Genomic DNA, 13142 nt, shown 5'->3' on the forward strand with positions numbered 1-13142 from the left:
GTCTCCTGGGAATTGTAGTCTCATTTGGCTAGCGCAAAGGGTCACGGGAGCTGAAGTCTTCCTGGCAGAAGTTGGAGGAGGGGGGCGGATAGCACTTAAAAGTCCCAAGGGACGTACATGTTAAACTCCGTGAGAGCAAAGACTTGTGTCTGCTTTGTGCACTGGTGTATTCCCCAGAACCTAACACAAGGCCTGGCACACAGTGGGTGGCTTATACAATTTTTGGATAAATGAATGAAAAAGGAATAAAGAAATCATGATAGATTCCTAAACGGATGTCTCAATGGATTGTGGGACTTGTAGTCTGGAGCTTGGAGTTGTGCCGGAGCTGGTGATACAATTATTTATATTTATGCTTATTTATATTGGGGACCTACTCGTAGTAAAAAATTATTCATTGTTCATCAGAAATTCAAATTTTACTGGGTGTCTCCAATTTATATTTTCTAATCTGCTCCCCCTAAGAACCCAACTGTTTCAGGGGCGGGGCTTTAAGGGGCATCACTAACTCACACCCTCCGTACAGATGGGAAGACTGAGACCACAGGGTGCAGAGCACAATGGCCCTGGCCCCAAGCTCTGATTCCATTGCCTAAAGAATTGGGGCAAGTGAGAGGTGGCAGTTGTTCTGATTAAAAGCATAGGTTCAAGTTCCAGCTCCTCCTCTTCCCAGCTGTGTGATCCTAGGAAAGTCGCTTCACCTCGCTGAGCCTCAGTTTCCTCAGCTGCGAAATATGATGATAAATAATCAAACACTCTTCCTCAATCAGATAATCCACGTGAAGTGACCTGGGAAGAAAGAGGCACACCTGAGGTGCTCAAGAAGCGTTAGTATTATAAGAATGCACCAGGTGGAGGGTAGAGCTCAGTGGTAGAGTGCATGCTTAGCATGCATGAGGTCCTGAGTTCAATCCCCAGTACCTCCATTAAAAAAGAAAAGAAAAAAAAGAACGCACCAAGCTTGTGCAATCTCAGAGCTAGTGCCTCTGCTGTTTTGAGGAACACTCCCCGCAGCACCCACCTCCTTAGCTTTCTGCATGGCTGACTCCTTACTGAAATGATGCTGGGCACTTCTTCTTTTGATGTTTGTCACCCCCACCAGATGGTGATCTTTATGTGGGCAGGCTCCAGGTTGTTTGTAGCTGGAACCCCAGTACCCAGAATAGAGCCTGACACACAACGGTTAAGTGAATGACTGAGCCAGCCCATCCCTCGCAGCTGTGTCCCCTGCTTCCCGCTGTCCCCAGGCCTCTCCAGGGAGGTCCTGGGCACGAGGAGTCAGGAGTGGCCTGGCAGGGCAGGGAGTGGGAGGAGAACGCATTCTGGACCGTGATCTTCATCATCAACCCCCATTCTTCCAGGCCAGGCTATGAACAGGCAGGACAGACACACATTCACCCTGAGACAGACCTAGAAAGGGGCCTGAATTTGGCTCAGATAATGAGACTTAGACCTACGGCCTGCACATGCCACCTCCTCTCCTGAGCCTTGGTTTTTCTGTCTGTAAAATGGGGAGGTTCAGGGGGTAGGAGTATAGCTCAATGGGAAAGCACCTGCTTAGTATGCATGAGGTCCTGGGTTCAATCCCCAGTACCTCCATTAGAAAAAAAATATTTTTAATGGGGAGGTTCAACTAGTCCCATTTTGTGGAGATGAAACCTTGGGCAACCCAAAATGAAAGGAAACATTCGTTCTGAGTTTTCCAAGGAGGGAAGAGACTGGTATTCATTCATTCATTCATTCATTCATTCATTCATCAAAGAGGCAGTAACAAGCAGGGATCAAGAAGTCAACAATCTGGGCTTGTATCCCAGCTCTGCCTCTTTCCAGCTGTGTGACTTTGTGGAAGTTACCTAACCTCTCTGGGCCTCAGTTTCACCATCTGTTAAAATGGAGTTAATGATGATATCCGCCTCCTGGAGGTTTTGCAAGGATTAAATGAGTTAATACAAAGGTGATTAGAATACCACTGAGTGATATACAAGACTTTGCTGTTATTATTCATTTACAAACATACACATTTGGGGGTTGGGGGTATAGCTCAATGGTAAAAACACATGCCTGGAATGCACAAGGTCCTGGGTTCAATCCCTAGTGCCTCCACCAAGGGATAGACAAGTTGGTAAATTAAAAAAAAATACACATCATAGTTTAAGGCCTTCATATTCCTTGTCTTATCAACATCCCACAAGAACAGGGGATATCAATATCCTAATTTTACAGATGATGAAACCGAAGCCCGTGGTGCTTCCCCTGCAGAGCTGGGGAACAGTAATGGGAGACAGACACCTGGGCCACCTAAGAGCAGAAGTCAGGATTCTGGGGATGGTTCCCCCACAGCCAGGGAGGAGGGCAGGGGTGGGGAATAAGGAGGGAAAGAGGTTTCCGAGGCTCAGTGAAAGGCAGGCTGCTGCGTTCAGTTCTCCCAGAGCTCCAGGCCATGGGGCACCTACTGTCTGCTGGGCCCTGTGCTGGGTGCCGGGGACACCACCATGACCCTGACTTGGTTGCTATCTCCACCTTCATGGAGCTCAAAGTCCAGGGGAGAGGATGCGTGTGTGGCCAGGGGCAGCCAGAGCTATGATGGGGATGCACAGGCAGCTGTGGGAGCCTGGAAGAGGGCTAGGGAGGGGGAGAAATCAGGGAGACTTCCTGGAGGAGGTGATGCTAAAGTTGCGACCCAAAGGATGAGCAGGGCTTGTGCCAGTCAGGCTACTCGAGTGGAAACAAAAAAGACAAGTGCAAAGGCTCCAGAGGAGGGTGCAAGAAATAGTCCAGCTCAGTCAAAGCAAAGTGTGACACCTCACAAGGCAGAGGGGAACATGGGCAGGCCCAGGATGCAGGTTGAGAGCTTCAAGGTAGCTCAGGCTCCATGCACCCCAAATTCCACCAAGGCCCCACCCTGCCTGCTGCCGTCCCAGATAAACACGTGGACCAGGAATCAGGGAAGTGCGCGAAGTAGCCCAACTTCTTGCACACTTGATACAGGCTTAGAGCTTTTTCCAGCCCTGTCCAGCAGAACCTTCTGTGATGACAGAGATGTTCTAGGTCTGCACTACCCCAAACAGGAGCCACAGGCCACGTGTCCCATGGAGCACTTGAAATGTAGCTAGTGTGGCCCAGGGTTACAGGCTGAATGGTGTCTCCCCAAAAATTCATACCTGGGACTCCTAATCCCGGGGCCTCAGAATAGGGCCTTATTTGGAACTATGATTTTTACAGGTGAATTTAATTAGGTCACACTGGACTAGGGTGGCACTAATCCAACAGGACTGGTGTCCTTATAAAAAGGGAAAATTTGGACACGGACATGCACGCAGGGAGAGCCCATGCGAAGATGGTGGCAGAGATCACAGCAATGCATCAACAAACCAAGAGATGCCAAAGTTTGCCAAAGCAAACCACCAGAATCTAGGAGACAGACCCCCAGCAGTCTACCTCATGGCCTCGGAAGGAACCAACCCTGCAAGCACCTGACCTCAGACTTCAGTCTCCAGAACAACGAGAGGATAAATTTCTCTCGTTCAAGCCTCCACCCCCGCCTCCCCCGGCTGTGATCCTTTGTTACAGCAGCTCCAAGGAATACACTGAGAAACAGAAGTTTTATATTTCTTTTTAATTAATTTTAAGTAGCCACATGTGGCTAATGGCTGCTTTATTGAACAGCACAGAAGATGGTTTCCCATCGCTGCATCCCCTAACCTGCAGGGGAGAAACGGAGGCTCAGAACAGAGCTGTCCCATCCAGGGTGGCAGACAGGATGCTGCCCCAGGAACTTGGCAAGACAGAGGCAGAAAGACCTGCAGGCACTGCCTTGGCTGGGAGGATGGAGAGGAAGAACTGTCTTCCCGCCGACGTAGCTGTGTGCAGAGGGCGCATCTCTGCTATCCCATACTGTTGCCGCCACTCCCATGGACTGTTTAAATGCAAACAAAATCCAAGTTCAGTTTTTCAGTAGCACTGGACGCTTATCAAGGGCTCAGTAGCCACGTGGGGTTCCCAGGCTGGGCAGCACAGATGTAAAACATTTCCACCATCGCCAAATGTCTTGTCAGACACATGGACACCACGCACTGTGGCAAAAGCACTGAGCGTGTACTGACAGCTTCCTCTGGTGTGTTCCGTCTGCTATCAGCCCATTTTAAAGATGGGGAAGGTCAAGGCTGTTAGTGCTAAAGGGAACTCTATAGAGGAGTGGGTGAGAGTCCCTGAGGCCGAGAGGGCTAGGCTAGCCCCCTCTGCTGACCCCCAGGCTGTGTCCCCAAAGATGCAGAGGCCATAGGTGGGGGAAGGAGGCCACCTAGGACCCAAGATGAGAGACAGGACAGGGAAAGGGGAAGTGAGCGAGAAGGGGAGGGTGTCAGTGTCACTGGGCGCCCCGCCCTCACTTTCCCGGCAGCCTGGAAACTCTCACACACACCTTCAACAGAGTGGATCGGTCACACACACGTGTGCACATGCTCAAGAGGCCTGCCACGTGCCGGGATGTCTGTGCACACGCAGACACACCGGCACAAGCTTACAGGCACAACTTGTTCCGCCCTCAGTCTCTCCTTCTCTCACCCATACTCCATCAGTGCCCTCACAACCACACCCCCAGCACAGACTCACGGTCCTCGCCTGCCCCAGCACAGCTCCAGCTGAGCCCGCACGCCCTCACGCCAGGAGGGCTGAGACAGCTCGTCCCACCCTTGAACTTCCGTGTTGCTCGGGCATCCACCCCTCAGACCCCCCCTCACAGCCTGGGAGCCCCACTGAGGCCCAGAGAGGGACTGGTGCTTCCCCAGAACCACACGGTGGGGTGGGTGGGGGCGGCGCACACAGCAAACCCATTCGTCCCCGTTCCAAGGCGATCTCTGTTCCAATGAGCAGTCGCCTCCTGCTCCAACGAGACTTTGGGAAGCCCGCTGGGCATCAGCAGCCCCAGGAGGCTTCGAGGAGAACCACTGCTCGTCCCCCCACTGCCCTGTTCCTTCCTCTCCCTGTGGCCCGCCTGCCACATCCCTGCATGCTCCCCAAGCGGCAGTGGAGGGCCTGCGTGGGCATGCCCTGGATGGCCGGACCAACGCCCCAGCTGTGGGCTCAGACGCTCCGCACGCTGGAGATGCTGGACAGGGGCTCCCGCATCCGGAAGCTGTGTGACCGCGAGCCCCGAAAGCTGTCCCTCGGCCTCAACGAGCTGTCCGTGGTGGAGGCCCCGGAGTGGGCCTCGGCGGCCCGGGCCAGGCAGTCCCCGGGCCCTCGCAGGCCCAGCCGGAGACATGCACAGCAGAGGAAGCCCAGCACTGCCCGGCACACCTCCCGGCTGCGGAAGGAGTAAATGAGCGGGTTGACGGCCGAGTTGAGCACAGCCAGCGTCAGGATCCAGTCCATGCCCCGCAGGTACTCCTGCGCCCAGACGTTGGAGCCAAAGATGTCGGCCAGCAGCAGGCCGAAGAGGGGGCCCCAGCACACCACGAAGGCCACCAGGATCATGAGCACCGTCTTGAGCAGCCGGCGGGCCTTGCGGCGGGCCGGGGAGCGCGGGGCCTTCTGCCCGTTGGCCCGCACCACCCGGAAGATGGCCCCGTAGAGCAGCATGATGGTGGCCAGGATGCAGGCGAAGACGACCACGCAGAAGAGGATGTAGCCCTTGGAGTAGAGCGGCAGCAGGCTGGAGCAGTGCTGGAAGGCGCACACGCAGTTCCAGCCGAGCAGGGGCAGCAGGCCCAGCAGCGCGGCCAGCAGCCAGCAGAGCCCGATGAAGCTGCACACGCGGCCGGTCTTGGTGGCCCCGCTCTCGGCCACCGGCCGCACCATGGTGGCGAAGCGCTCGCCGGCCGTGAAGAGCAGGCTGAAGGTGGAGGCGGCCAGCGCCATGAAGAGGAGGCCCTCGCGCAGGAACCACTGGGCGGGCGCCAGGCGGAAGGTGTGCGCCCCGGAGAGCAGGACGTTGGCCAGGTACGCGGCGCCCGTGAGCAGGTCGCTGAGCGTGATGTTGACCAGGCAGTAGTAGACCCAGCGCCGGGAGCGCATGCGGCTCACGATGGCCAGCAGCACCAGCAGGTTCTCCAGCACCACCAGGCAGCTCACGGCCACGAAGAGCCCACGCAGCAGCCCCAGGCCGCCGTCGTCCGGCCCGGCGCGGCCCGCCAGCCGGCCCGAGTGGTTGTAGTGCAGCACGAGGAGCCGGCTGTGGCCGCCGGCCGCCAGCTCCTGGCAGGACTCGGGGGCCGCGGCCGGGGCCCCCGTGGCGTTCATGGCGGTCCCCCGGGGCAGACTGAGGCCCGGGGCGGCTCGCCCCAGGCAGGGTGGAGCCACTCGCCTGCCCGCTCTTGGTTTCCTGTTATTTGAAATTTCCTGTTATGTTCAAGGTACCCCCCGGGTGGGGGTGAGGCCGGCACGGGGAGGGGCACCCGTCCCAACGGTCGGCTGCCACCGGCTCCTGGAGGGCGCTGCGGTGCACCCCGCACTGGAGGCGCGACCCCGTCTCTGCCCCCTTCCGGTCCTCGAAAGCCCACTGCGGGTGGGGCCCTCCAGAGAAGGGGAAGCAGGCTCCCCGTGGACATCTCCCCCGCCCCCACGAGCTGAGACCCGCGGTTCCATCACTGGCTCCCCGACTGCTCCCAGCCCGCCTGGCAAACAGTAGGTGATTAATAAGTGTGTGGCAAGTGACCGCACACACGGGAGCACCACCAGCTCCCTCGCCGATGGTGCAGATGCGCCCTGTTTTACGCTCACGGCAGGGCCAGGACCAACCGCTCCACGGAGCGGGAACCCGAGGCCTGGAGAGGCGGCACCGGCCACCCCGGGTCCCGCGGAAGAACACGCAGCTGGGAGGGGAGCGCCCCACCTGCGGCCACGCTCCGGCGGGTGTCCAGGCCGCGACCCCCCTCATCCGGGTTTTCCGTTGCATCTCCTGCCGCTGAGCCGGCCTTGCTGGGAGCATGGCTGCTCGGGACCCCCACCCAGGGCAGCAGCTCACCTCTGGAGGCGAGAGGCTCACAGGAGAAGTGGGGAGCTCACCCCAGCCCCACTGCACGGCCATCCTGAGTCGCTGAGATGACTGAGGACCGAGGTGCGGGCACCTCCGTGGGGAGACGAAGTGGCCGGTAATGTGTGGAGTGATGCTTGGGGAGTTGGGGGCGGCGGGCGGCACGGCCCTGATCAGTGTCTGAAGAGGGAGGCGCAGGTATCTGAGGGCTCTGTTATCCCCCGTAAACGGCGGGCAGGCAGGATACTGCGGCTGAAGGCACCAGCACCCCCTCCCTGGGTTCACTGGAAGCAGGACAGCTACAGGGAGGCTGGGAGGGAGGGGCTGCCCTGCGAGGCAACAGCATCTTGTCACTGGAGGTGACCAAGCAGAAACGGATCTGAAGGGAGAAGCTGCGGCAGGAGGGGCTGTGCAGGCAGCTGGGGTGTGATGCGGGGGCGGGGAGGTGGGGAACCACCCTGTGCAGCAGGACTACCGGGCCCCAGTCCCAGCCTCACCGAGGACCACAGAACCTGGGCACATTGACAGAGATGCACACTGTGTATTCTGAGCCTGGACCCTGGGCTGAGCCCTGATCCTAGGCTGAGTCCTGACCCTGGACTGAACCCTGATCCCAGGCTAGGAAAGCAAATTCAGAACAAGAGTGAAATGCTAAGAGAGAGCAGAGTTTGACTAATTTGGAGGCCAAGCTGTCCAACAGTGACCTGACATAAATTACCTGCTGCCTGAGTGAAAGGTCGTATGTGCATTATACCTTTAATTTTATGATTATCGCCATCCTCAGAAGAGCTGCCCACCTCTCTAAAAGTTTGTCCTGAAGACACAGCTCAAAAATACACAAGTCTAAGTACCCAGAAGGTTATCCATTGTCGGTTGTAAATGCAAAACATTAGAGGCAACCCAGATGTCTGTACAGAGGAGAGAGACTGGTGCATTACGCTGCATCCCATGGTGGAGTATTATGCGGCCCTGACAAAGAATGAGGGCGATCTCTGAACGGGATGGAGTGAGTTCCAGGACATACTGTTAAGTTGAGGGGGAAGTACAAAACATACAAAACATATGTAGTATGTTATCTTTTGTATAATAAAAAAAACGGGGAAGGGAGGGGGTGTAGCTCAGTGGTACAGCATGTGCTTGGCATGCCTGAGGTCCTGGGTGTAATCCCCAGTGCCTTCCTCTTTGTATGGTTTTTAGACTGTTAATGCCTTCTATATTCAACAAAAAATTAAACCAACAAAGATGGAGGGGGAAAAAAAGCTTTAAGATGGAATATAAATAGAAAACATGAACTGAACTGTATTTCAAATGAAAATCATAACCACACAGAAATAGGAAAAAAACATGATGCAAATTTTGGACACAGTACTCACTCTAGAGACACAGGGAACTGCAAAATAATTTTAAACTTGATTCAGTACATTTGTTTTTGGGAGTGGCATGGGTGTAGTGATTCTGAAACTATCGTGTGTATTGTGGGACTGAGTGAAGTAGCAAGTGTGTTTATATTATTAGGATTCGGGTCTTCGGGGGAGAAAGAAGTTGCAAAGATGAAAAAGGCAGGATACAGGAAAGAATCCCACAGTGACGGAATGAGATTGTCAGCATCAGCAGGTACTTGTGATTTAAACAACCAAATCGGGTTGTCTTGTTCTTGAGACAACCCAATAGGAATGAGCACATCGAGTGCCCAGATCTTGGTTTCTAAGTATCACCCCCTCAAAAAAAGTAGGGGGGTTCAGGGCTCTGGGGAGAAATGTCTGATTCCAGGAGTAGGCAGATGGAATACAAGAAGTGCCTGGAACACCTTAGTGCACCAGAGAGTAAGGAAGGGCTCCAAGAAGGATGGGGACCCATCAGAGAGACACAGGCTGGCCAAACCTGGGACAATGAACATCAAAAATGAATGATCTCAAAGTCATACAGACAGAAAGTTGGGTGGCGGGTGCCAGGGGAAGAGTTAGTGTTTACTGAGGACAGAGCTTCCATTTTACGGGATGAAAAGAGTTCTGCAGGTGGATGGTGGGGATGGTTGCAGACCTGATGAATGTATTCAGTCCTACCTCTGAAATGTACACTCAAGTGCTTTTTATGTTATGGGTATTTTACCACAATAAGAAACAATTAGGGGGGAAATGATTTTTCTGTGTGATCCAGCAGTTCTGATCCCAGTCATTGACTCAATAGCAGAGTTAGAAAAATCAGCACTTAGCAGCCATCCCAGCAATAACTGACCCAAGCAAGGCCCGTCGGTGGACGCTGAAGTGACTGGGTGGAGGTCTGATGGGGAGAAGGACATTTACAGAATCTCAGAGTGCCTTCCTGCAGGTGACTTCTCAATTACAGAGGGGAAGTGACTTCCTGAGAGACCTGGAGAGCAGCATCTTAGCCAAGCCACCCAAGTGAGCACACTGAGAGTCGGGGGAGGGTGGGCCTCGTGGGCCTCCTGGTGTGGGGCACTAGGGGACACACCGCTTCTAGGCCACTCCTGCCAGACGTGGACAGCCTGCCTCCGATCATGGGAACCATGCTGAGGGACAGCTCACAGAATAATTGGCCTGGTCTCTTCGAAAGAGTCAAGGTCATAAAAGGAAGTAAGAGACAGAAAAAAAAAAAAAAAAAAAGCAAGCCTCAAGCTGTCTCGGAAGAAAGCAGAGTGGAGATGCGTGAAACTCCATGCAGTGAGTGACCCCTGACTGGATACAACTTTGGGGAAGGGGAGGGGGCCGGGGAGGTGGAGGGGTCGCTATAAAAGACAATATTGAGACAACTGGGTAAATTTTCACATGGACTGGACATTAGATACAATTATTGTATCTGTGTTTGATCCCCTGAATTTGACCATCACCCTCTGGTTATATAACAGGTGTTTGCAGGAACTACATGGTTTTTTGGAGTAAAGGTACATGATGTCATCAACTTACTCTCAAATTATTTAGCAAAATTAAGAAAAAGAATGGAAATGTGTATATTTTTATGGAATATCTAAAATACTTTTATAGAGAAATACATAGGGCAAAGGGTGAGTCGTGGGCCGATCTAGCTCAGGGGTCTGCAGACTTTTTCTGCAAAGGGCCAAGGCATGGATATTTTTGGCACTGAGGGCGGCAGACAGGCTCTGTCACAGCCACTTGACTCTGCTGTCCCAGCGAAGGCAGGACTGATGTGCAAATGAATGGACGTGGCCGTGTGCCAACAAAACTTTATTTACAAAAACAGGCCAAGAGCAGGTAGTGTGCTGGCCCCTGACCTAGAGGAAGGGTAGGTGGGAGTTTGTGGTAATCATCTGGCAACTTCTGTAGGTCTGAAGATATTTTCAAAGTAAAAGGTAAGGGAAGAAAACGTGGGTTTCCTAATTTAGTGGGCAGAGTGTGGTCTCTGAATAACCCTCCCGTTAGAAGGAAGCAGGGCTCCTGGCAGAAGCGGCAGGGCCAGGCCTGGGCTGGGAAAGCAGCTGGCTTTTGCCAGAACTATGAGCCCGGAAGGCCACTGGGTCACGTCAAAAGGACTGAGGTGCCAAATTGAGGGGGTTTCCACTGGCCAAAGACGGAACAACGTGGGCGTAAGGGAAGAAGCCCTGCCACGAGCAGAGGATGGAGTCACGTCAGACGTTACATCCACGGGCTCACAGCGACACACAGAGAAAAACTCTCTTTGGTGATCTTTCGTGGGCACTGAGGAACTAACTCGCTACTGTGAGAACGGCTAAATAAAAGTCGAGAGTCAAGCGTTTACTCTCTTCCCTGCGCAGCCCTTACTGCTGGGTAACCAGTGCCTCCACGGGGGAGCGAGTTTTAAATCATACTCCACTTCGAAAATTGTTTTTAGTTGTGGTAAAATACATACGGCATAAAATGACCATTTTAACCATGTCTAAGTGCACAGCTCGGTGGCATTAAGCACATTCACGGTGTTGTGCAACCATCCTCACCACCGTCTCCAGGACTTTCTCATCTTCCCAAACTGCAGCTCTGTCCCCAGGACACCCTCACTCCCCAGCCCCTCCCCCAGCCCCAGCCCCACCGTCTGCTTCCTGTCTCTGTGGATCTGACTCCTCCAGGGACCTCACATGAATGGAGTCACACAGTATCTGTCCTTCTGTGTCTGGCTTCTTTCACTGAGCATGGTGTCCTCAGGGTTCACCCATGTTGTAGTGAGTGTCAGAATCTCCTTCCTCGTTAAGGCTGAATACTACTCCGCTGTATGGATGGACCATGTTTGTTTGTCCGTCCCCTCTTGATGGACACTTGGGTTGCTGCTACGTCTTGCCGACTGTGAATCATGCTGCCATGAACATGAGTGTACAAATACCTCTTCGAGACCCTGCTTTCAATTCTTCTTGGTGAGCTAAGGTTGTTTTTTTTTTTTTAATAGAAAACAACAATTCCAGACAATTAACGCAGAAGAAATGAAAGTATTGTAAGTCACCGTTTTTGCAATCCCTAGTGACGTCTCTAGGTAACGATCATCAGTGGCCACTAAGACCATTAGGAGCGAGGCGCGTGGGGAAATTCACAATGGTGAATCAGACTGAAGGCCCCTGAACCCACTAGTCAATTTTAATGAGACAGAGAGAGAACCACGTGTTGTGTTGTTACATGCCTCATGGAGAGAAAGACAGGAAACTGACTAAACATTCTGTGTCTGCTGGTGGAAGCTCACATCACCAGGAAGTCCACGCATGTTTCTAGGAAGATCGATCCCCAGGGATCACAGGGGACAGAGGAATGCATTAATAATCCACACACCTGGGACGCAACCCACCCAATCAGGAAGCTAAGAAACTCTACCGGACAAATGACCTGCTCTCTCAACAAATAAATGGCAAAGAAAAAAGGCTGGGTGATGATTATAAACAAAAAGAGACTTAAGAGATACAGTAACCAAGTGCCACGTGTGGGCTTTGTTGGGGTCCTGACTCGACTGAACCAACTGCAGAAAAGAGAACACAGATGACATTTCATCCTCAGCGGTGAGACATTTTGGCATCACCAACCCACCCCGGTAATGCACTGAGAACCCTGCTGGATTCCGGCCCAAAACACATGTCGTTAATCAAACCATGAGCAAACATCAGACAAGCCCAGACTGTGGGACTGTCTGCAAAATAACCAGGCAGAACTCTTTAAACGTGTCATGACAGACAAAAGCCAAGGAACCATCACAGAGAGAGGAGACAAAGGCCAGGAGGTGCAATGTGGAGTCCTGGCCCAGAAAAGGGGCAGGAGGACAAACTGGCCAAGTTCTAAGCCTAGAAGTTCAATAATAGAATTACAGTTGGTCTTAATTTCCCGGCTTCGATAACCTGGCTGGTAGCCTAGTTACCTAGGAGAGTCACATCAGAGGAAGCTGGGTGAAGGGTGTTCAGGAACTGGGCACTCTTGCTGTAACTTTTCCATAAATCCAAAATTATTACAAAATGAAGTTTTAGAAAAGACGTTTACGAGGTACATAGGGACGTCTGAACACTGACCAGATACTTAATATTCAAGAATCATCGCTCATGTTTTCAGATGGGATAACGTTGCGTTATGGTTATCCTTTTTAGAAGGGAGTCTTCATGCTTCAGAAGGATGCGGATGAAATGGTGTGACGTCAGGGATCACGGAAATAACCAAGTGGCAAGAGAGGCAGGGGGAGGGGGATGAGAGTGAAGCAGGTGGGAAGGGTCAACGCTTGAGAGGCGCTGGGGTTTACGTAGAAGGTTCTCAGTCAATGTATCCTCCTGGCCTGGGCGCACAGCCCCGTGAGGGGCCCATGAAATGTTTTTATTTTAATTTCCCTTTAAGACCTGAAGAGGAAAATGCATAAAATGAGCATAATATATACTGATGAATTCAGTCTGGATTTCATTTTCACCCTTCTGCTGGCATAATAGTAAAAAGTCATTTTTAATATTAGCTGATGGAGAAAGGAGCCCCTGAAGGCAAAATGCCTCAGGCCCATGAGAGTCTGAATGACTGGTCTCCCTGCTCTGAGGCGTTCGATATCTTCTATGATACAAAGGGTTTAAGAAGAGTTGGGTGCTTAACTCAGCCAGGGGACCAAGGGCGACAGCAACACTGAAGTCGTGCTGCCGGCATGCTGCACCCCGCTGGGATGCGATGAAACGCTCTTTGCCTCCCTCAGACCCCAACCTCGGTCTGGTCATGAGAGAAACATCAGGCCA

At 53.0% G+C, this 13142-nt stretch overlaps 1 protein-coding gene across 1 annotated transcript; it reads right to left on the reverse strand.

Moving 5' to 3' along the window:
* Positions 1–3100: 3100 nt before the first annotated feature.
* On the reverse strand, positions 3101–7208 carry S1PR4 (sphingosine-1-phosphate receptor 4). The gene has a single exon (XM_010966925.3). It carries the CDS (start codon positions 6238–6240, stop codon positions 5083–5085), a length of 1158 nt encoding a protein of 385 aa, XP_010965227.2. The 5' UTR covers positions 6241–7208; the 3' UTR covers positions 3101–5082.
* Positions 7209–13142: the final 5934 nt, after the last annotated feature.

Source organism: Camelus bactrianus, chromosome 22 (genome assembly GCF_048773025.1).
Source record: "Camelus bactrianus isolate YW-2024 breed Bactrian camel chromosome 22, ASM4877302v1, whole genome shotgun sequence".
Lineage (NCBI taxonomy): Eukaryota > Metazoa > Chordata > Mammalia > Artiodactyla > Camelidae > Camelus > Camelus bactrianus.